The following is a 23,782-nucleotide window of genomic DNA, read 5'->3' as shown; positions in this document are numbered from 1 at the left end:
CAAGTGAATTTACATTCATTATTCCTAAAGATATGTCCTTCTTATAGTACTAAGTGTATGAGATAATTTCTTTGAAATATCATGAACCAACTACATTTGGTAGTTAAGGCTGTCACAATCTATGTCAGCCTTCTTCCCTGGGTTACATTTTCCCTTATCTCCAAGGACTTTTCTTTGGAATTTTTATCTTTGGCCTCAAGAAACATGGTGTTGGTTCAGGTTAACTCAGCGCCCAAGCACACCTGGGTGGTAAGCAGTTGGAGAAAGATTAAGAAATGATGGGGCTATCATATAAACACTTCTCCAATCCCTCTTTATATGAAAAAAAAAATGTCTTTTATTTGTCTTCCTAGTGGTTTCATTGTGACCCACATAATAATATGTGAAAAAGAGAACATCATTTAGATGATAGAAATAAAACATTCAGAGGCAAAGAGTTGAAATTGCTTATCATTCCCCAACTTTTCTTTGAGCACCATCCTGTGTTAAACCAGATTAATGTAAACTAGCAGAAAAGTAATATTAAATATGAGTATATGTGAATTTTCCTGGCCAGGCTTGTTTATTGGCTTCTTGATATAATTCCTGAATTTCAGAATCCAGACCTCAGCATGTACTTTAGATGAATGTTTTTAAAAATTTGAAATACAGAGAATATTATTATATACTTGGTTACTGGATGTTAAAGTTCTGAAATACATCTATATATAACATATTCTCTCCATTTTAATAATTCACCATGTAGGGAGGTATCTTAAGACCTTAAAGAAAGACTAGATCGGAGTTAAACCCTATACTTCCAATCCTTTGGTTCAGAAGAGTAGTTGCATACATATTTTCATGCTTTTGTACATTTTGTATTCCCTTAATGGAATTCCTGCCTGCTGACAAGCTCTAGCTTATTCTGTAAAGCTTAGTACAGGTGTCATATCCCCTAAGGCAACTTCCTGACCTTCCCACACTTAATCAAGTTGTTGTTTGCCTCCTTTGCACTCTCATCACTTTATGCACACTTACTGGAGCACTCTTTCTCAGTCACTAGGATCTAAATTTCTTGAGGGCAGAGACCAGATCTAATTATCTTTGTTTCTATTTAACCTGTATACAGTAGTTTATACCTAGTGTATGCTTAGTATGTGATTACTAAATACAAAGATAAATGACCATGGTAGGAATCATTGACTCAATGAATCCAGTTATACCCTGAGCTCAGGAACACATGTTCCATCCTTAATATGTATATTTTAGGTGATTATCAATCTGTGAGCATTATTGGGTATACAATATCCATATTTACCCATAGGTTAATAGAGTTGCTAAAGAAAAAAATTGTAGATAATTATCAACAAATACAACTATTTCTACTATGAGCAAGGCATTATGCCAAAGTTAGTTATGGGTTCTCTGTTATAGAAAAACTTTAACTTAGGTAGCAAGACATAAGCATATGAAAAGTGGTTATTGTATTGGTTTTGCCACACATCAACATGAATCTGCCACGTGTGTACACGTATTGTAAAGTGATTAGCCTCTAATTAAAATAAATAAATGTAAATTTTTTTAAAAAGTGGTTATATGCCTCTGCAGTTTTCAACATTAGTTCAAAATACAAGAGGTCATAAGAGATGCCAAATGATTTTACAGATCAGTTTAAAACCAGGAGAAGAACTACTGTATTGATTCCTGGTCATCTTAATGGTATGACAACTAACAAATCACCGTTCTCCATTTTAGGCAGCAGAAGTGCTGTACTGCAAAAATAACTAAAATTTGATATGGATTGTTTCACTAAAGCGGTGGTTTTCAACCAGAGGTGATTTTTCCCTCTGAGAGACATTTGACAGCATCCAGAAACATTTTTGTTTGTGGTCTGTGTGCTGTGCTGTGCTTAGTCACTCAGTCCTGTCTGACTCTTTGAGACCTCATGGACTGTAGCCCACCAGGCTCCTCTGTCCATGGGGATTCTCCAGGCAAGAATACTGGAGTGGATTGCCATGCCCTCCTCCAGGGGATCTTCCCAACCCAGGGACTGAACCCAGGTCTCCCTCATTGCAGAAGGATTCTTTACCATCTGAGCCACCAGGGAAGCTGTGTAGAGACCAGGGGTAGTGCTAAACATTCTGTGATGCACAGGATCGTTCCCCCATGACAAAGAATACTGTGGACCAAAATGTTAGCATGGCTGCGATTGAGAAACCCTGCTCAGTGGTGCAGTATAAAAACTCTTTTGTATTTTCCTTTCCTTTTACAGGAAATTTTATTCATCTGTAATTATTTCTATTTTGTTCATTGTTTATCATCTGCTCAGTTGTAAGTTTACCACAAGTGAGACCAGGAGCATACCCCCAGGGAACAGACCACACCGTAATTCAGTTCCTCATAAGTTGTTTCCTAAAAGAGCCTCCTTTTCTTTCTGCTAGAACCCTTCGGATGCCTTTTTTTTTTTTTTTTTTTAAGGCTTTTCCAGCCCATACTAACACCAGAAGTCTCCAACTTACACAGATCATATTCAGACCGAGTTTATAACCACAAGGTAGAAGTGCCCACAAATACTAAGATAGACTCTCCAAGGTGGCCATACCCTGAACAAGCTTTCTGCCACTATTTTTTTCTCTCTAGTTTTTCTCTCACTTTGACAACTGCTTCAGCCTTCATTCCTGATCTCTGCCTTCCCTTTGCCTGTGCTGACTTGTTGCCTGGATTGCTTCTGTGAGTTTGATCTGGACTAATTTTAATCTTAGCCATTTGCTAAGATCGGTTGAATATTGGAAATGCCCTCTTCCTAGGCAGCAGTCCCAGGATATTGTAACAATACTGTGATTATTCCCTTTTTTCAGAAATGCACACTGGTTTAAATGTTTAAGAGATGGGGAAGACAAGGTCTTGATGATGTGCACACCAACGTAACAGCTGAAGTGGTGGCTATATATCTCTGCTTCAGTAATAGCACTCTTGGCATTAATCCACTATCCAAATTAATTCCAGAAAAGTATGTGTCACATTTTGTTTCACCAGCTTTCCATCTCAGCATTAAAGATGAAGGCAAAAAACAAAGCAGTGTGCTTTATGTATCTAACCTCATCTAATTTCATAGTCATGGCCAGATTTCACAGAGATGAATAGAGGACTTTGAGGTATCAGTTTTCTTGTTAGATTTCCATCTTTGCTGTGTATGTTTAATAGAGCCAGCAGAATGAGAAAGGGTCTGAAGGGTACCTCTGTCTTTGCTTCCTCCTCCAGTGAAAGCACTTCCTGTCATAGATAGTGGACAAGGGTTAATAAAAGCAGTATTCACAGGAGTAAAAGAATAGCTATGCATGAAGGAAATCAGGTGTTACTGTAGGTGTGTTTATCAGAATTCTAACTTCTGTACTATGTAGTAGTGTTTGGAACATTTGTTGTTCATGTTTTATAGAATACCTGATTTCATTGTGTAATAAGAATGTTAATATGCCAGTTTATAGATGAACACTGCCTCAGGTTTCAAGATCCGTGCTTACACCTAGGTGTCAACCCTTTCACTGTGATGCTACAGAGGAGCTCCGTCTGTCACCTGAAAGCTGTCTGAAAGAGTTGTTGTTCAGTCACTCAGTCGTGTCCGACTCTTTGCGACCCCATGGACATGCCAAGCCTCCCTGTCCTTCACCATCTCCCAAAGCTTGCTCAAACTCATGTCCATTGAGTTGGTGATGCCATCCAACCATCTCGTCCTCTGTTATCCCCTTCTCCTCCTGCCTTCAATCTTTCCCAGAATCAGGGTCTTTTCCAATGAGTTGGCTCTTCACATCAGGTGGCCAAAAGATTGGAGCTTCAGCTTCAGCATCAGTCTTTCCAATGAATATTCAGTATTGATTTCCTTTAGGATGACTGGTTTGATCTCCTTGCCAGCCAAGGGACTCTCAAGAGTCTTCTTCAGCACAACAGTTCAAAAGCATTGATTCTTCAGTGCTCAGCTTTCTTTATGGTCCAACTCACACATCCATACATGACTACTGAAAACAACCATAGCTTTGACTAGAGAGACCTTTGTCAGATCTTGTCTCAAAGAGTACAGAGGTTGAAAAAATTGCTCCCATGTAAAACTTTACAGAGATGTCACTTTCTGCCTATAAATGCCCTCATCTTGCTATCTAGGAAGCACCTTTCAGGGACTGCTACCTTCTGGTAGATACGTATCAACCACATGCAATTTGACAGAAAAATTCACAAAAGTTAAGGTATGAGGATACTGTTTTCAGTTAGTCATTTAAAAGTGAAATTACAATTTGATTCATACAAGTGATATAGACCCTGTCACTAGATATTTTTGTCAAGTATTACCAGCAACACAATGTGTCACTTCTTTGAGAAGTGACCTTTGGGTAAAGGAGCTGATCATAGCCTCCTCAACTCATCCGGGGCTCTTTTTTTCTTTCAGAACTCCCTGGAGGCAGAAGGTTCCAATGTACCTACTGTACCAGGCAGTAAGCTGACAGAAAAGGTTTCACCCCTAAAGGGAGCCTGCAGTTGGCTCATGTGACTAAGCCTCTTAATGAGTCAGCTCTTTGCATCAGGTGGCCAAAGTATTTGAGTTTTGTCTTCAACATCAGTCCTTCGAATGAACACCCAGGACTAATCTCCTTTAAGATGGACTGGTTGGATCTCCTTGCAGTCCAAGGGACTCTCAAGAGTCTTCTCCAACACCACAGTTCAAAAGTATCAATTCTTCAGCACTCAGCTTTCTTTATAGTCCAACTCTCACATCCATACATGACCACTGGAAAAACCATAGCCTTGACCAGACGGACCTTTGTTGGCAAAGTAATGTCTCTGCTTTTTAATAATGCTGTCTAGGTTAGTCATAACTTTTCTTCCAAAGAGTAAGTGTCTTTTAATTTCATGGCTGCAATCACCATCTGCAGTGATTTTGGAGCCCCAAAAAATAGTCAGCCACTGTTTCCACTGCTTCCCTATCTATTTGCCATGAAGTGATGGGACCAGATGCCATGATCTTAGATTTCTGAATGTTGAGCTTTAAGCCAACTTTTTCACTCTCCACTTTCACTTTCATCAAGAGGCTTTTGAGTTCCTCTTCACTTTCTACCATAAGGGTGGTGTCATCTGCATATCTGAGGTTATTGATATTTCTCCCGGCAATCTTGATTCCAGCTTGTGTTTCTTCCAGTCCAGCGTTTCTCATGATGTACTCTGCATATAAGTTAAATAAGCAGGGTGATAATATACAGCCTTGACAAACTCCTTTTCCTATTTGGAACCAGTCTGTTGTTCCATGTCCAGTTCTAACTGTTGCTTCCTGACCTGCATACGGGTTTCTTAAGAGACAGGTCAGGTGGTCTGTTATTCCCATGTCTTTCATAATTTTCCACAGTTTATTGTGATCCACACAGTCAAAGGCTTTGGCATAGTCAATAAAGCAGAAATAGGTGTTTTTCTGGAACTCTTTTGCTTTTTTGATGATCCAGCAGATGTTGGCAATTTGATCTCTGGTTCCTCTGCCTTTTCTAAAACCAGTTTGAACATCTGGAAGTTCACAGTTCACATATTGCTGAAGCCTGGCTTGGAGAATTTTGAGCATTACTTTACTACCATGTAAAATGAGTGCAATTGTGCGGTAGTTTGAGCATTCTTTGGCATTGCCTTTCTTTGAGGTTGGAATGAAAACTGACCTTTTCCAGGCCTGTGGCCACTGCTGAGTTTTCCAAATGTGCTGGCATATTAAGTGCAGCACTTTCACAGCATCATCTTTCAGGATTTGGAATAGCTCAACTGGAATTCCATCACGTCCACTAGCTTTGTTCGTAGTGATGCTTTCTAAGGCCCACTTGACTTCACATTCCAGGATGTCTGGCTCTAGGTCAGTGATCACACCATTGTGATTATCTGGGTCGTGAAGATCTTTTTTGTACAGTTCTTCTGTGTATTCTTGCCACCTCTTCTTAATGTCTTCTGCTTCTGTTAGGTCCATACTATTTCTGTCCTTTATCGAGCCCATCTTTGCATGAAATGTTCCCTTGGTATCTGTAATTTTCTTGAAGAGATCTCTAGACCTTCCCATTCTATTGTTTTCCTCTGTTTCTTTGCATTGGTCACTGAGGAAGGCTTTCTTATCTCTCCTTGGTATTGTTTGGAACTCTGCATTCAAACGGGTATATCTTTCCTTTTCTCCTTTGTTTTTTGCTTGTCTTCTTTTAACAGCTATTTGTAAGGCCTCCTCAGACAGCCATTTTGCATTTTGGCATTTCTTTTTCTTGGGGATGGTCTTGATGCCTGTTTATGTTTTATATGGTCTTTTATTATAAGGGATTTTTTTCACTTTAATGTAACTTAGTTTATCAATCTTTTCCTTTTTGTGTTATGTCTTCTTGAAGAAATCCTTCTGTGTACCCAAAATCATATTTTTTAATGAAATTCTCTCAAGTTTTACTTTGTATATTTGGGCTTTTGATCAATCTGGCATTTTTGATGTAATAATCAGTGCTGCAATGAATATAGTCATGCATCCCCTCATGTGATATACACTGTCCAACATAGAGACTACTAGTCACCTAACTATTTAAATTGATTAAAATTAAAGAAAAAATTTTAAGTTCCGTTCTTCATTCTCACAGTAGCCACATCTCAAGTGCTCAGTAGTCCTTTGTGGCTGATGACCACGCTATTGGAGAGCACACTTACACAATAGCTCAACACTGCAGTAAGTGGTTCTTTGCTCTTCAGGTCTTTACCAATACTCTCTTCTTAGTGGGTTTTAATTTTCTTTTTTTAATTTATTCTTGCTTGCCCTGGGTCTTCATTGCTGCATGCAGGCTTTCTCTAGTTGTGTGCAGGAGCTACTCTCTGTTGCAGTATGTGAGTGTCTCATTGCAGTAGCTTCTCTTGTTGTGAAGCACAGACTCTAGGCATGCAGGCTCAGTAGTCGTGGTACATGGGCTTAGTTGCTGTGCGGCGTTTGGGGTAGGGATCGAACTAGTGTCCACTGCATTGGCAGGCAGATTCTGGTCCATACGGTACCATCAGGGAAGCCTTTGGTGGGTTTTGATTCCAGTTTCTGGCCTCCTGAACATAAGCATGTTGAAAAGGCAGCTGGTTTTTTATCTATCAATAGCTTCTTCCAGGAATTAAAGCTGCTCCCAAGTGAAAAGCTACGCTAAATACAGGTCTTATCTCTATAGTCCTCCTTCCACATCTTGGCTTTGTTATTACTTTTTAGTTCTCTAATTGCTTCAGCTAGATATTTTTCTCCAATTTTTCTAGTTATTCTGAACAGGAGAGTTTCTTCAAATGACCTAGACTCCCATTAGTAAGAATGCAGCTACCCAGTGTTCAAGCTTACATTTCTTAACTAAAATTTGTTCATTTATATATAAAGGTTTGATTCTTTTAGCCTTAATTTTGAGCTCATGCTATTTAAATTAAATATATTTTCTTTTTAAGTCAATGTATTTTTCTTCCCAAATCCAGATTGGGATTTACCTAATCTACCTTTGATTAGGTCTGTTAAGTAAATAACCTAGTCCATTTAAAGTTATACCATATTTGGTATTAACTTTAAACATAAGCACGCTGCTGCTGCTAAGTCACTTCAGTCGTGTCCAGACTCTGTGTGAGCCCATAGATGGCAGCCCACCAGGCTCCCCCATCCCTGGGATTCTCCAGGCAAGAACACTGTAGTGGGTTGCCATTTCCTTCTCCAAAACATAAGCATAAATTATAATAAATATTTGCTTAATATTTCTAAGGCATTCATGTGAATAAATAATGAATAAGTCTAGGCTTTATCTGAAAAAGTACATTGTTCATTTTTTAAAATATGTTTTGCTTGCTCATTGAATAACTTTATATATTCTGAGGATACCAGCAAACTCCATGTAAATACAAATACTCTTGGAAACATGAAACTTTCTAGTAAAACTTTGCTGAAGCACAATTTTGTGAGGAGACTTATAAACTTTGCAGATTAACACAGTGACAACCCAACTTGGAGCATTAAAACCAAACTGCCTAATAACAAATGTCAATAAAGCTATCATGTGCATCTAACATTAACATACTTGGTGACATTAATGCAGTGCTACCAACTGTAAAATACTGCAGGCTTCAGTACACTCAGCATATAGGAAATTGAAAACAGCATTCTTAATGTTTCTGTTTTTTTAAATACTCTTTAATGTTACAAGATTTTAATATATTTACCCATAGGAAGTTTTGACCTATAATACAATATGCAGCCAATATAAGATTGAAGATAACTGTTAGTACTGGTTATTCCTAATAAACTTTGTTGCTGAATGTTATAGTAAATAACAATCTTCACTTTAAAGTACCACAGATGGAAGTAAAGCATAATACTTAACAGCTAATTAAGAATCCATCTGCAATGCAGGAGACCCCTGTTCCATTCCTGGGTTGGGAAGATCTGCTGGAGAAGGGATAGGTACCCACTCCAGTATTCTTGGGCTACCCTTGTGGCTCAGCTGGTAAAGAATCCACCTGCAAGGTGGGAGACCTGGGTTCGATCGCTGGGTTGGAAAGACTGAGAAGAGAAAGGCTACCCACTCCAGTATTCTGGCCTGGAGAATTCCATGGACTATACAGTCCATGGGGTCGCAAAAAGTCAGCCAGGACTGAGTGACTTTCACTTTCACTAGTTACTGTATCACTTGGGCCAATTTACTTAATCTCTGTAAATTTCTTTCTCATTTATAATAATAGTCCATGCTATGGCAAAGAGACATGACAGAGTGACTTTCACTTTCACTTCACTTTCTTAATAAATGATTTAGCATTTTAAAGCATTTAATAAGGCTGAAGTATTTAGTATACCTTTGTTTCTTAATAAAAATGTGGGAAATATAGAATTTTATTTCATTAACATTTGAACCAGACTTGACGTCTTTAAAATATGCCTCAAAATTTAGAAGTATAGAAATGTCATCACTTATACAAATAAGAAAAAACTAACACATGTATACTCCATCTCAGTCATTCCTGAAAACAGACTACACAACAAATTTACATTTTTAAGCCAAGAAGACTTTAAAATATAAAGCGGAGGAAAGGAAACTTAATGGCCTCAGAACTAATGTCTTCTGTGTATTGAAAGGAAAGTTCTAGCGTAATAGGGCAAGTATTCTTCTGTCAGCCTCTCAGTTTACTTTCCACTGATTTTTAGAGTGAGAAAGTAATTCATTCTCTGTACTTTATTGAATCATAAGGCTATATTAAACAACTTGAAATAACATATAAAATGTCTTATGTGGACTTCAGTCTTTGAGGGACAAACTAATCATCAAATTTCTTTGTACAAGTTTACAGGATTGTACTTTTTCCATGTTAATACGTAACATTATGCTGCTTTATTTTCTATTTTACCATGTTGTATAAGTGGCTCTTAGAAATTTTAAAGAATTTGTGCAATTCAGTATTTGTTCTTGGGTAGCTTTGGGAAATGGAAGTCAGGATAATGCCAGAGGAAATCATCTGCTTTTCTTCCAGAAGGAATACAAGTATTTGCAGGGAAAATACAAGTTCAGATATAAGGGCTAGAGAAAAATTCATTGAAACCTCAGTCCCACTTTTTATAATAATTTTTCTTAGGGATACCCTAAGACTGAGCCATTTTAAAAATATATATTTTCTCTATAAGAAAGGGCAAATCTGTCTTATTGAATAATATAAAATCTAAGAGATTTGGAAAATTCGAAAAATTATTAAGAAAATTTATCAGTATTTTGATTGCATTTCAATTACGAAATATATTTATGAATAATGTTTAAATTTTTAAATAATTCAAAATTGATGATCAGTGCATGACTTTAAACATGAGATTTCCTAGCTTTGTGGTGATGATAGAATCGAAGTTCCTAGGCTTGTGGGAGGCAGATGCTTGTGGGAAAGACTGGTACTTATTAGCAGTAGTAGAAGTAGTAATAAAAATGATGATTTCTTAGAATAATACTCCTTACTTAATTGCCATCTATTTACCAATTTTCTTTTAAGATGCTCCTCCTAATATTATTATTCTTAAATAGCAAATAGGGAAAATAAGAGAAAAACAAGTCAAATGGCTTTAAATCTTTGTTTTTCCATTTATTCCCTCATTAGTTTATTCATTTCCCTCCTGGTTTCTAAAAGAATATTAAACTATAATAGCTCAATGATAGACATCATATGGTGATGCTTAAACAAGTGACAAAGCAAAACAAAAGCATGAATATTTTACACACTTCTCTCATCACTGAGGCGTTATGTCAGTTAGTCAAACACAAAATAAGTCAAACCAATTTGTTTTATGTAAACAGAGCGTAATCCAAGTCATTCCCTTTTCTCACAGTATTTGCTATCCTGAGAATTGAGTCTGAATCATGTTGAAGCCAGTTTATAAGATACACATCAAAATGTATCATAAATATAAAGCTCCATGAGGTCAGTTTTATAAATTTCACATTGTATTTTTTTGTAATACTTAAAATAGTTTAAAGCTTCAATTAAGAAACCTCAGATTCAATTAAAAGTAATAACTTTTGGATGAAAGAATACACAGTACATGTCAAGAGACAGAGTTTGAGTTTATGAATGTGCAGATATACAGTGATGTTTTTAAAATCTAGATTAGAAAATTGATATAAAATCCAAGTTTAACAGCATATCTTATTAAGATAGGAATCTTAATCCTCTATGAAAAGAAAAACAAAACAAAGCCCGGATAAGAGGTTTCTTTTGGTGGTGATCTACGAGGTATTAGGGATACGATTTCCCTCTTGTTCTGCTGTCTCCATGTCCCTCAGTCATCATAGGTAGCCCATCACTTCAATAACTCTTCCTGTCAGTATTGGTGGCGACAGCCAGTCTGACCCGAAAAGAAACCAACACTCCTTCCCAACCTGGAAATGTTGGTAATTTATTTCACCAGCTCCTACCCCCTACAACTGCCCCCCTCACTGCCCCCCAGCAGCAGGCTTTGTTTATTTAAAATACAGAATACCTCTCTCAAGTGTAAGCTGATTGGATTCTTCAAGTACTAATCAACTTAACGTAGTTTTCCTGAACATTACACATAAAAAGAAAAAGACTACAATTTTTTTTCCCCCCACATTAGACCATTACTTCTGAGCCATTCTACTTCTTTAAAGAATTTCTTATAGTGGATGTTGTAATAGGAATTGTTTTATTTGCTATTTGTTGGTCAGGTATAACTAGGTGCAGAGATTGGCTGAGGAAAAGTAAAGAGAAATTACAGAAGCGTACTTCTGAGGCTCTCAAAGTTCATTACTGTTTAACACTATTAGAAACAAAATAACTGACATTTCCTTTCCCAGCCCTATATATAGTGTTTGTAATATGCTTGTCATGGTGTCTTTACTATTCATGGATTTATAGGAGCCATTTTTCTGGCAATCCAAAACTCTTTCTTAAACATAAAACATTGAATAAAATAAAAGTTGAAAACATTATTAATACTATTAGGCAAAAATGCTGTTCATTAGCTTCAGAGAAGGTGATGTCATCAATATTAACAGTGGCACTTGCTTTAAAAGAATAAGTATCCTACTCCTGTTTCTCATTAGAATACAAGCAAGAGTACTAACAAAGTCTTGTTTGCAATAATCAATCATTTGAAAGACTTGTCTAAATCTATTAGATTTACACACTTTATATTGGCCATATTCAAGTTTATTATGAGTAGTCAAATACAGTTAAAGTATATATTAAACCCACCATTTCAGCCAGTACAACAATTGAGAGGGGCACTGATTCTCTTATTTTAGACATTAGCCCAAACATTAATGTTTGTTATAATTATATATTTTCCATTCAGTTCAGTTCAGTTCAGTCGCTCAGTCGTGTCCAACTCTTTGCGACCCCATGAATCGCACCACGCCAGGCCTCCCTGTCCATCACCATCTCCCGGAGTTCACTCAGACTCACGTGCATTGAGTCATCATTTCTGTTACTTCTTAAATCTACCTCTTGGTTAAGAGAACATAGACATTTGCATGTTACTGTAAAGACAAGATAAAAAAAGAAAATACATATTAAAGTCCCAATTAGGCTCCCTGACCATGCTCACTGGTTTCACACTAGGTTTCTTTTTTATAAGCCTTATGTACTTCACTTTCATGGATGAGTTCACAGTGTTAATTAACTCTGTTAAGAGTTTTTGAGTGGTGAATTGCAAATTCTATTTAAATAGCATTAGCAATAGAAACTCTGGGATTTTGAAGCCCCCAACATAATGGTGCATTAAGAGGATAATAAAAACCAATTTGAAAGTATCTCGCCTACAGTTGCCCAAGCCTCCTTTCCCTATACCATGGGCCCATTTTGCTTGGTATTATGATATGTGTGTCTGATTGTATATCTGTGTGTTTTCTATTACTTGTTCTAAAGCAAAATAAGAAAGAGGTGGGAGGAGACAGATTAAGGAATGTGTTGACATTTGTGGGGATTAGATCCAGGACATGAGGGGTAAACTGGAATTCTGGGACTTCTGGTGTTAGTATGACATAACATAGGTGAAGGGCAACATGAAATTAGTGTTAGTAGATTCAAGGCATAAATTGTAGTGGCGCCACTGTGAAGGGTGGGAGAAGGGAAGATCGGGTATTGGGGGCTTCCTCTTGAGCCCATTTATAAACGTAAATGGTCTTAGTAAGTGAACCTGAATCCCAGTGTACAGAACTCATGCTTAACCTGGAGTGGGGAGGAAGCCTTCATGTGAGAGCTTGTGCTCAGTAGTGAAGTCGTGTCCAACTCTTTGCAACAAACACAATGGACTATAGCCTGCAGGCTCTTCTGTCCATGGGGATTCTCCAGGCAAGAATACTAGAGTGGGTTGCCATGCCCTTCTCCAGGGGATCTTCCCAACCCAGGGATTGAACCCAGGTCTCCCGCATTGCAGATGGATTCTTTACCATCTGAGCCACCAGGGAAGCCCACCATGTCAGGGCTACTCCTCCTCTTATAGGTCAGGGCTATTCCCTGACATCTGTGAGTTATAGACATTCTGGATCAGTAAATAGATGACAGGTATAAATCTAGAGTCTGGTCAGGTATATAAAGATACAAATTTTGAGCTCTCCAAACATCAAATATAAAGTAATGTTAATGTTTATTATACAAAAGGACTTTTAAACAAACTGAACTTGGAGAATTTAGATGACCCACAGAGACGCTAATTTTCATTATGAGTAATAGCATAATTGTTATTCCTGGTCGCTCACATGGTAAAGAATCTGCCTGCAATACGGGACACCCAGGTTTGATCCCCAGGACAGGAAGATCCCCTGGAACAGGGAATGGCAACCCACTCTGGTATTCTTGCCTGGAGAATCCCATGGACAGAGGAGCCTTGCAGGCTATAGTCCAAGGGGTTGCACAGAGTTGGGCATGACTTAGCAACTAACACACACTAAGAGACTAAAATGTAGCTCTACATAGATAATGTCACATTGTTTTCCACATTAAAATTTTAAATTTGTCATCTTATAAGCACTAGATAAAATACAGAATGTTTTTTCAATGATATACCCAGGTTTCTAATGTTTTATCTGTTGTCTTTCCTACAAATCTACTTATGGATCCACCAATCCTCATGGCAGAGTGTATAAAATATCAACCTACATCTACTTCTGCTTTATTGACTATGCCAAAGCCTTTGACTGTGTGGATCACAATCAACTGTGGAAAATTCTGAAAGAGATGGGAATACCAGACCACCTGATCTGCCTCTTGAGAAATTTGTATGCAGGTCAGGAAGCAACAGTTAGAACTGGACATGGAACAACAGACTGGTTCCAAATAGGAAAAGGAGTATGTCAAGGCTGTATATTGTCACCATTTATTTAACTTCTATGCAGAGTATATCATGAGAAACGCTGGACTGGAAGAAACACAAGCTGGAATCAAGATTTCCGGGAGAAATATCAATAACCTTAGATATGCAGATGACACCACCCTTATGGCAGAAAGTGAAGAGGAACTCAAAAGCCTCTTGATGAAAGTGAAAGTGGAGAGTGAAAAAGTTGGCTTAAAGCTCAACATTCAGAAAACGAAGATCACGGCATCTGATCCCATCTCACTTCATGGGAAATTGATGGGGAAACAGTGGAAACAGTGTCAGACTTTATTTTTCTCTGGGCTCCAAAATTACTACAGATGGTGACTGCAGCCATGAAATTAAAAGACGCTTACTCCTTGGAAGAAAAGTTATGACCAACCTAGATAGCATATTCAAAAGCAGAGACATTACTTTGCCAACAAAGGTTCGTCTAGTCAAGGCTATGGTTTTTCCTGTGGTCATGTATGGATGTGAGAGGTGGACTGTGAAGAAGGCTGAGCGCCGAAGAATTGATGCTTTTGAACTGTGGTGTTGGAGAAGACTCTTGAGAGTCCCTTGGACTGCAAGGAGATCCAACCAGTCCATTCTGAAGGAGATCAGCCCTGGGATTTCTTTGGAAGGAATGATGCTAAAGCTGAAACTCCAGTACTTTTGGCCACGTCATGCGAAGAGGTGACTCATTGGAAACGCCTCTGATGCTGGGAGGGATTGGGGGCAAGAGGAGAAGGGGTCGACAGAGGATGAGATGGCTGGATGGCATCACTGACTCGATGGACATGAGTCTGAGTGAACTCCGGGAGTTGGTGATGGACAGGGAGGCCTGGCGTGCTGCGATTCACGGGGTCGCAAAGAGTCGGACATGACTGAGCGACTGATCTGATCTGATCTGATCTGATCCTTATTTTGTATGAAATATTTACCTAAACCAGGCTTTGGTTTTCTTCTGCACTACATTTTTTAAAGTTATTTCCACATACATACATTTAGCCTGGTTCATCCAGTTCAGTATTCTTTCTTGGAAAACCCCATGGACAGAGGAACCCAGTTATAATCCATGGGGTCACACAGAGTGGAACACAACTTAGTGACTGAACAACAACAAAAGAAATGAAAAATATCTTTAGGTTCCTTAAAACTACTTTTTTGATTCTTTGTCCTTATATCTCGCTCTTTTTATTGATATGTGGAGCAAGAATGATTTTTCTCTTTTCCAGACTTTGAAATGAGAGATATGTAGCAATTCACATTATGATTATTTATGAGATGAACTTAAATATACAGGATCTTAGTACATACTGATCTTCCCTGGTGGCTTAGCTGGTAAAGAATCCTCCTGCAGTTTTGGAAACCTGGGTTCGATCTCTGGATCAGGAAGATCCCCTGGAAAAGGGAGCAGCTACCCTCTCCAGTATTCTGTCCTGGAGAATTCCATGGACTATCCATGGAGTTGCAAAGAGTCGGACACAATTGAGCAACTTTCACTTTCTTTAGTACATACCAGCCCTAATTAAATGAATACATAAAACATTGTCACCAATTATTCTGTTCCAGAGAAAAGTCCACATTCTGTGTATTAATTTGTTTTCTACCATAGCCATTTCATATGGGACTCAGAATTATGAGAGGAAGTGCATTTATTTTCTCTACTCTAATTGTACATCATCTTGAAAGCCTGAAGGTATGTCGTGTTCAAAATAGCAGTTTGTGTTGTTGTTCAGTACATACCGATAACACACTGGTAAAAAGCTGTGGGTACCTGAGGGGCTAATGCAGGTGTCATGTTAAAACATTTATTTGAAGAGATAACTTGTGTTTGCCCAGGGTTGCCCATTTGGGAATGCTCCTGTGCATACCATAAGCTTGGCCCTCAGTTTGTCCCTGCTCATAGTTTGGAGTGGCTCCTTTCATTGTTTGAATTTGGTTGCATTGAAAAAGCAAGCCTGTTTCTTCATTGTAAAAAGAAAGTGCTTGTCCAAGCACGTTGCATGTTGGCAGTTTAGAGTCTGCTCTTTTGCTGTCTGGAACTTGGACAACTTTTTAACCTCTCCAAGGCAAGGTAGCTGTGACAAGGTGTCAGTTACTTTAAAAAAGTAAATAAATCACGGGCTTTGAGTTTCGGTGTAATAATAAAGATCCAATGTCCTCACATGAGTTTCTCATTCCATGATTTTGAATCATATTTTTTGTAGTGAATGCTCTACCTTCAAAGTAAAACTTTAAATAAAAGAAAAAGCACAGGTTGAAGAGCAGAGCATTCTGAGAGGAAGATTTTTAAGAATTAACAATGAAAGAACAGTGTGTTAACTTTAATAAAGTGAACTAAAGAACAACAAAAAAAATTAAAGATGTATTTGAAATTTAATCTTTCCTAGCTTGTTTTCTTTACCAAATCAGGAAATCCCAGGATAGCTATAGTGTGAGCATCGTGGTACTAGAGGGTGTGACTTTCAGTGCTTAAAATATTTTGTAAGCCAGGTAGTCACTTGCTGTAAATTCACCAAAGACAAATTTCCATGAATAATTCTAAACTTACTCTATAGAACAATACCTCAAAAACTGACAAATTCAGAGGTAAAAGTCTTTATGACTTAACTCTGTTGATTGGCTAATATCAAACAGCAGTCTACATTTGCCAGATTCCCTCCAAAATCATAAACTGTACTTTTTTAAGAAAGAAAATAAAAACACTAATCATTAATTAAATAAAGAGATTGTTTGCCTGATAACAAAGTGGTCTGCAAATATATGAAGCTTGATTTTGCTAATCTTTACCAATTTTCAGGCTATCCTGGGGGCTCAGCCTAAAGAATCTGTCTGCGATGCAGGAGATACCAGTTTGATTTCTTGTCGGGAAGATCCCCTGGAGAAGGGCACGGCAATCCACTCCAGTATTCTTGCCTGGAGAATCCCCATGGGCAGAGGAGCCTGGCAGGCTACAGTCCACAGGGTCGCGAAGAGTTAGACACAGCTGAACACCCACACCAATTAATTTCCAGGGTTTTTCAACTATGTGTAATAGAAGAATGATACCTTGATGAGCAAAAATTATGTTTCACTTTTAGTTTCATTTGTTCTTATAACCTCAACAAAATATTTCTACTTAGCAGTTTGCCAAACTTATTTCAGTATTTCTTGCTTTTACTATTTAATGCTAGGGTAATATTCTGGACTTAATATTGTGCCAGAATACTATATATATTACATTTTGTTTTTCACTGTTTAAAAACAATAGGCTAATAACACATGAGAGCATTCGTCTATCAACTTTTTTATTATATGTTCCTGTGATTACCTTTTAGCGTGAACCACCAATATATGCTTGCTTGATAAGTTTCTTAGTCATGTCGGACTCTTTGTGACCCTCTGGACTGTAGCCTGCCAGGCTCCTCTGTCCATGGGGATTCTCCAGGCAAGAATACTGGAGTGGGTGGCCATACCCTTCTCCAGGGGATCTTCCCGACCCAGGGATCAAACGTGCGTCTATTATGTCTCCTGCATTGGCAGGCAGATTCTTTACCATTAGCGCCACTTGAGAAACCCAAATAAGTGTAGTCTAATTAACACTATTATGCCCATAACAGTATCCTGGTTTTAGTAGTATTCTGCAGTTATATGAAACACCACCACTGGGGGAGTTGGTGAAAGGTTCATGGAAGTCTATGTACTGTTTCTTACAGTTGTCTGTAAGCCTATAACTATGTTAAAATAAAAAGTTAAAAATAAGAGGAAAGAGAAAAATGATCCAGTGGGTATAAAAATAAGACAATTCAGTACAGTCACTCAGTCGTGTCCAACTCTTTGCGACCCCATGGGCTACAGCATGCTAGGCTAGGTTTCCCTGTCCATCATCAACTCCCAGAGCTTACTCAAACTCATGTCCAATGAGTCAGTGATGCCATCCAACCATCTCATTGTCTGTCATCCCTTTCTCTTCCTTAAGTCTTTCCCAGCATCAGGGTCTTTTCCAATGAGTCAGTTCTTTGCATCAGGTGGCCAAAGTATTGGAGTTTCAGATTTTGCATCAGGCCTTCCAATGAATATTCAGGACTGATTTCCTTTAGGATTAACTGTTTGGATCTCTTTGCAGTCCAAGAGACTGTCAAGAGTCTTCTCCAACACCACAGTTCCAAAGCATCAATTCTTCACCACTCACCTCTCTTCATAGTCCAACTCTCACATCCATACAAGACTACTGGAAAAACCATAGCTTTGACTAGATGGACCTTTGTTGGCAAAGTAACGTCTCTGCTTCTTAATATACTGTTTAGGTTGGTCATAACTTCTCTTCCAAGGAGCAAGCGTCTTTTAATTTCATGGCTGTCGTCACCATCTGCAGTGATTTTAGAGCCCAAGGAAATAAAGTCTCTCACTATTTCCATTGTGTCCCCATGTATTTGCCGTAACGTGATGGGACTGGATGCCATGATCTTTGTTTTCTGAATGTTGAGTTTTAAGCCAACTTTTTCACTCTCTTCTTTCACTTTCATCAAGAGGCTTTTTAGTTCCTCTTCACTTTCTGCCATAAGTGTGGTGTCACCTGCATGTCTGAGGTTATTGATATTTCTCCTGGCAGTCTTGATTCCGGTTTGTACTTCATCTAGCTGGCATTTCGCATAATGTACTCTACATATACATTAAATAAGCAGGGTGACAGTATACAACCTTGACATACTCCTTTCCTGATTTGCAACCAGTCTGTTGTTCCATCTCCAGGTCTAACTGTTGCTTCTTGACCTGCATACATATTTCTCAGGAGGCAGGTCAGGTGGTCTTGTATTACCATCTCTTTAAGAATTTACCACAGTTTTTTGTGATCCACACAGTCAAAGGCTTTAGCGTAGTCAATAAAGTAGAAGTAGATGTTTGTTTGGAACTCTCTTGCTTTTTCGATGATACGGTGAATATTGGCAATTTGATCTCTGCCTTTTCTAAATCCAGCTTGAACATCTGAAAGTTCACAGTTCACGTGCTGTTGAAGCCTGGCTTGGAGAATTTTGAGCATTACTTTGCTAGCATATGAGATGAGTGCAATTGTGTGGTAGTTTGAATATTCTTTGGCATTGCCTTTCTTTGGGATTGGAGTGAAAACTGATCTTTTCCAGTCCTGTGGCCACAGTTGAGTTTTCCAAATTTGCTGGCATATTGAGTGCAGGATGTCACAGCATCATCTTTTAGGATTTGAAATAACTCAACTGGAATTCTATCACCTCCACTAGCTTTGTTCATGGTGATGCTTCCTAAGGCCCACTTGACTTCGTATTCCAGCATGTCTGGCTCTAGGTGCATGATCACACCATCGTGGTTATCTGGGTCATGAAGATCTTTTTTATATAGTTCTTGTGTGTGTTCTTGCCACCTCTTCTTAATATCTTCTGCTTCTGTTAGGTCCATACGATTTCTATAAGGCATGAAATCTCAGAACCTTTCACCAACTCCCTCAATTATAACGTTTCATATGACTGTCAGTTCAGTTCAGTTCAGTCACTCAGTCGTGTCCAACTCTTTGTGACCCCCTGAATCGCAGCATGCCAGGCCTCCCTGTCCATCACCATCTCCCAGAGTTCACTCAAACTCACGGCCATCGAGTCAGTGATGCCATCCAGCCATCTCATCCTCTGTCGTCCACTTCTGCTCCTGCCCCCAATCCCTCCCAGCATCAGAGTCTTTGCCAATGAGTCAACTCTTCTCATGAGGTGGCCAAAGTACTGGAGTTTCAGCTTCAGCATCATTCCTTCCAAAGAAATCTCAGGACTGATCTCCTTCAGAATGGACTGGTTGGATCTCCTTGCAGTCCAAGGGACTCTCAAGAGTCTTCTCCAAACCACAGTTCAAAAGGATCAATTCTTCGGCACTCAGCTTTCTTCACAGTCCAACTCTGTGAAGTTGGACTTCATACATGACCGCTGGAAAAACCATAGCCTTGACTAGACGGACCTTTGTTGGCAAAGTAATGTCTCTGCTTTTCAATATGCTATCTAGGTTGGTCATACATATGACTGTAGAAGAATATTAAAACCAGGATATTGTCATTGGTATATTAGAGTTAATTAGACTATTTTTATTAATAGTTCAGAAATTAAAATTAGACTTTTAATATGTAGTTAATTCGACTACAGGTCTTATTTAGCTTTCACCAGCTTTTGAATGCACTCATTTGTGTTTGTGCCTTTGCCTCTGTGTACTTGAATGTGTGTTTGTGGTATACTTCTTGACCCCATTTATAAATTCATGTAATCACTACTGCAGTCAAGATATAGCATTGTATCTTGGATCACTGCAAAGAATTCTTTTGTATACTCCTTTGTAGTTGAATATCCCCCTATTCCTTTCTTTTTTGTCTGTCACCTTTCCTGTTGATTGCAAATCAGGAAAGGCAGTCACAAGTTGGTGTCCATCTCCACAGTTTTGTCATTTCAAAAATGTCATATAACTACAGTCATACAGCAAATACGTAATTATGGGAGATTGGCTTTTATCAGTAAACATTATATTCTTGATATCCCATCCAAATTGTATGTACTGATGGTTATAACTTCTGCTTAATTGCTGAATAGTAATCCACTGTATAGATATATCTGAGTTTGTTTAACCACTTACCTGTTCAAGGACATTTAGGTTATTTCCAGATTTGGGCTCTCATGAATAAGTAAAACTGCTTTAAACAACCATATAAAGATTTTTGTGTGAACAAAAGTTTTCAGTTCCCTGTGACTAAGTTTACTGTTGGTCAGTCACATGATGTATTAGTTTTCTATTGTGGCTGTAAGAAATTATTACAAGACTAGCCACTGAAATAACAAATTTATCATCTTCCAGTTCTGTAGGTTAGAAGTCCAATATGATCTCACTGGCTAAAGTCAAGGTAAATGTCAGGGCTGCAGTCCATTCTGGAGGCTTTAGGGGAGAATCTGTTTCCCTTACCTTTTCCAGTTTCTCCTGATGTCCTTGCCTTCTGGCCCCTGCCTCCATCTTCACAGTCAGCCAAGTTGTATCTCTCTGCCTTTCTTCCATAGCCACAGTCCTCCTCTAACTGACTCTCCTTTACCTCTCTCTCCACTTTTAATCCTTACCTAATGTTAATCTCCCATTTTTAATCAATTCATCAGGAACCCTAATTCCAACCATAACCTTAATTGTTTTTGCTAGATAAGGTTCATATTCCCAGGTTCCAAGGATTAGGATATGGACAGCGGTGGGGTAGTGGAGCCAGGCATGCACTGTTCTGCCTGCTTCATGTGATCTGTCTTTAAAAACTGCTAAACTATACCCCAGCAGGGCTATACCATTTTATGTTCCCACCAGGAAGTATAGAATCTAAGTTTTCTATATCCTTACTGGCATTTGGTGTTCTGATAACTCTGTAGTGATATCTCATTGTAGTTTTAATTTGCATTTCCATAATGCCTAATGATATTTAACTTTTTTATATGCTTATTTGTCCTTAATATCTCCTCTATGGTGAAATGTCTGTTTATGTCTTTTGCCCATTTTCTAGTTGAACTTTTTGTTATTTTACTGTCATGTTTTGAGAGTTCTTTATGTATCCTAAATATAAGTTCTTTGTTGAATATGTGCCTTGAAAATGTTTTCTCTCTGTCTGTAACTTGTCTTTTTATCTTCTTTAACATGTTCTTTTCCTTATGGGAAGCTTTATAAAATCTCATTTCTTGCTTTAAGTAAGTGATGCCATGTACGGCAACCATGAAATCTCATGGGGTTTTAAAGAAATTTACATTACACAGTAATTGTTACTGAAAAGTGTTCTTTAGGTAATATTTTGTGTTGATCTGGATGCATTTAGAGCTGGACCCAATGATATGCTAGAACTAGCTCTTACCGGTTTACAAGAACAGATTTAAATTTTTTCACAAATGTTACAAATCAATTTTAAACAATCAGTACAATGTCTTTGCCATTAATGGAAACTTAAGTAAGTAAAGGAAACAGATTATGACAGAGTTCATAATTATAATATGTGAAAGAATTTAAAAGTATAGCATTAATATTGGTCTTATTGAAATTATTTGTTTTGGCTGGATGTTAATTGCTTATTTTTTAAGATATATTTTTCAAAACTTAATATTATGTGGATATAAAAATTAGGTCAGATATTAGTGTTATTTTGATTAACTTGTGGAATAAATTAAAATTGAAAAATAATACTCATTCATCCCTGCTTGTTTTAGATATTGAAATAAATATGTAATGACTTCATACATTAAATCCAGTCTAGAGCTAAAGCAGTTAAGACAGAGTTGACATATCAGATTTGACCACTTTTCTATAAAGTATTTTAATGCTTTAATCAGACCCTAAAGTTGTCTTCAGGTCTTCCCCAATGGCTCAGACTTCCCTTGTGGCTCTGCTGCCGAAGAATCTGCCTGCAATGCGGGAGACCTGAGTTCGATCCCTGGGTTGCAAAGATCCCCTGGAGAAGGGAAAGGCTACCCACCCCAGTATTCTGGCCTAGAGAATTTCATGGACTGTATAGTCCATGGGGTCACAGTCGGACATGACTGAGTGACTTTCACTTTCACTTTCCCCAGTGGCTCAGTGGTAAAGAATCCACCTGCAATGCATGAGACACTGGAGATGCAGCTTCAATCCCTGGTTCAGGAAGATCCCCTGGAGAAGGAAATGGCAACCCACTCCAGTATTCTTGTCTGGAGAATTACATGGACAGAGGAGCCTGGCAGGCTACAATCTCTGGGGTCACAAACAGTCAGACACTGAGTGACTGAGCAAAATATCCCCCCCTTTTTTTTAATGGCTTAAAACAGCACGAATTTATTATCTTGCAGCTGTGTAGATCAGAAACCTGACACCAGTCTCACTAGGCAAAGATCACAGTGTCAGTGAGACACATTATGTTCTGGAGGCTCCAGGAAGAATCCATTTCCTTATATTTTCTGTCTTTTAAGTGCTGCTTGCTTTCCTTGACTCATCCCCATTTTCCTTTATCTTCAAAACCACCAGAGGCAGGCTGAGTTCTCATGTTGCCATCTCCCCAGTTCCCTCTTCTGATGCTCTCTTCCACTTTTAAGGACCCTTAGAATTCCAGGGACGGGGGAACCTGGTGGGCTGCCATCTGTGGGGTCGCACAGAGTCGGGGGGGAGCCTGGTGGGCTGCCGTCTATGGGGTCACACAGAGTTGAACGCAACTGAAGCAACTTAGCAGCAGCAGCAGCAGGATTATATTGGGTTCACCAGGATAATCCAGAGAAATCTCCTACTTTAAAGGTGTCTGGGTAGCAAATTTATTTCCATTTGCCACCTTAACTCATCTTTGCCATATTGCCTCACATATATTCATAGGTTAGATAGATTAGGATATGTACATTTTGAGGGGCCATTATTCTGCCTGCCACAACTTTCTATCTAATTATTTATACATACATCCTGGGAAATATAGTGAGTCATTTTAAAAATTGTATTCATATCCCAACTCTGTTTTCCCAAACCCTAACCCCCCCCCCCAAAAAAAAAGAGAAGAAAACTATCCAGAGAAACAAACCACAGAATGAAATAATTGTAAAGCTAAAAAAAGTTACGTTCTGCTTTTGCTATATGAGTTTAAGAGATCAAGATCTCCGTAGTATCACCTGTGTGGGAGTTTTATGTGTGAAAATCTAAGTGCTCATAAGTTACTTCCAAGTCCCACTCCCAGAATGAATAGATGTGATCTTGTTATAATCTGCCCACTGTTTGCCTGAAATTGTTTAAGCCCTTTTCTTTTAACTGAGATACAACTGACTTATAACATTTTGTTTTAGGTATACAATATAATGATTCGATATCTGTTCAGTTCAGTTCAGTCACTCAATTGTGTCCGACTCTTTGCAACCCCATGAACTGCAGCACACTAGGCCTTCCTGTCCATCACCAACTCCCGGAGTCTATCCAAACCCATGTCCATTGAGTTGGTGATGCCATCCAACCATC

At 38.4% G+C, this 23,782-nt stretch overlaps 1 protein-coding gene across 16 annotated transcripts in view; it reads left to right on the top strand.

Moving 5' to 3' along the window:
• Positions 1 to 23,782, top strand: part of AFG2A (AAA ATPase AFG2A) — a 382,680-nt gene that overhangs the window by 200,387 nt on the left and 158,511 nt on the right. The window contains exon 15 of one of the 16 annotated variants that reach the window (XM_086346848.1): positions 13,602 to 16,202. The exons of the other annotated variants lie outside the window; for them this stretch is intronic. Coding sequence (XP_086202974.1) covers positions 13,602 to 13,610 — 9 coding nt within the window. The 3' untranslated portion in view covers positions 13,611 to 16,202. Of the gene's footprint in view, positions 1 to 13,601; positions 16,203 to 23,782 lie in introns of those variants that run through there. 16 annotated transcript variants of the gene reach the window in all.

This window comes from Bos grunniens, chromosome 17 (genome assembly GCF_055505025.1).
Source record: "Bos grunniens cultivar Pamir isolate PY7600 chromosome 17, Bosgru_T2T1.0, whole genome shotgun sequence".
Taxonomy (NCBI): domain Eukaryota; kingdom Metazoa; phylum Chordata; class Mammalia; order Artiodactyla; family Bovidae; genus Bos; species Bos grunniens.
This window is presented reverse-complemented; position numbering and strand designations above follow the sequence as displayed.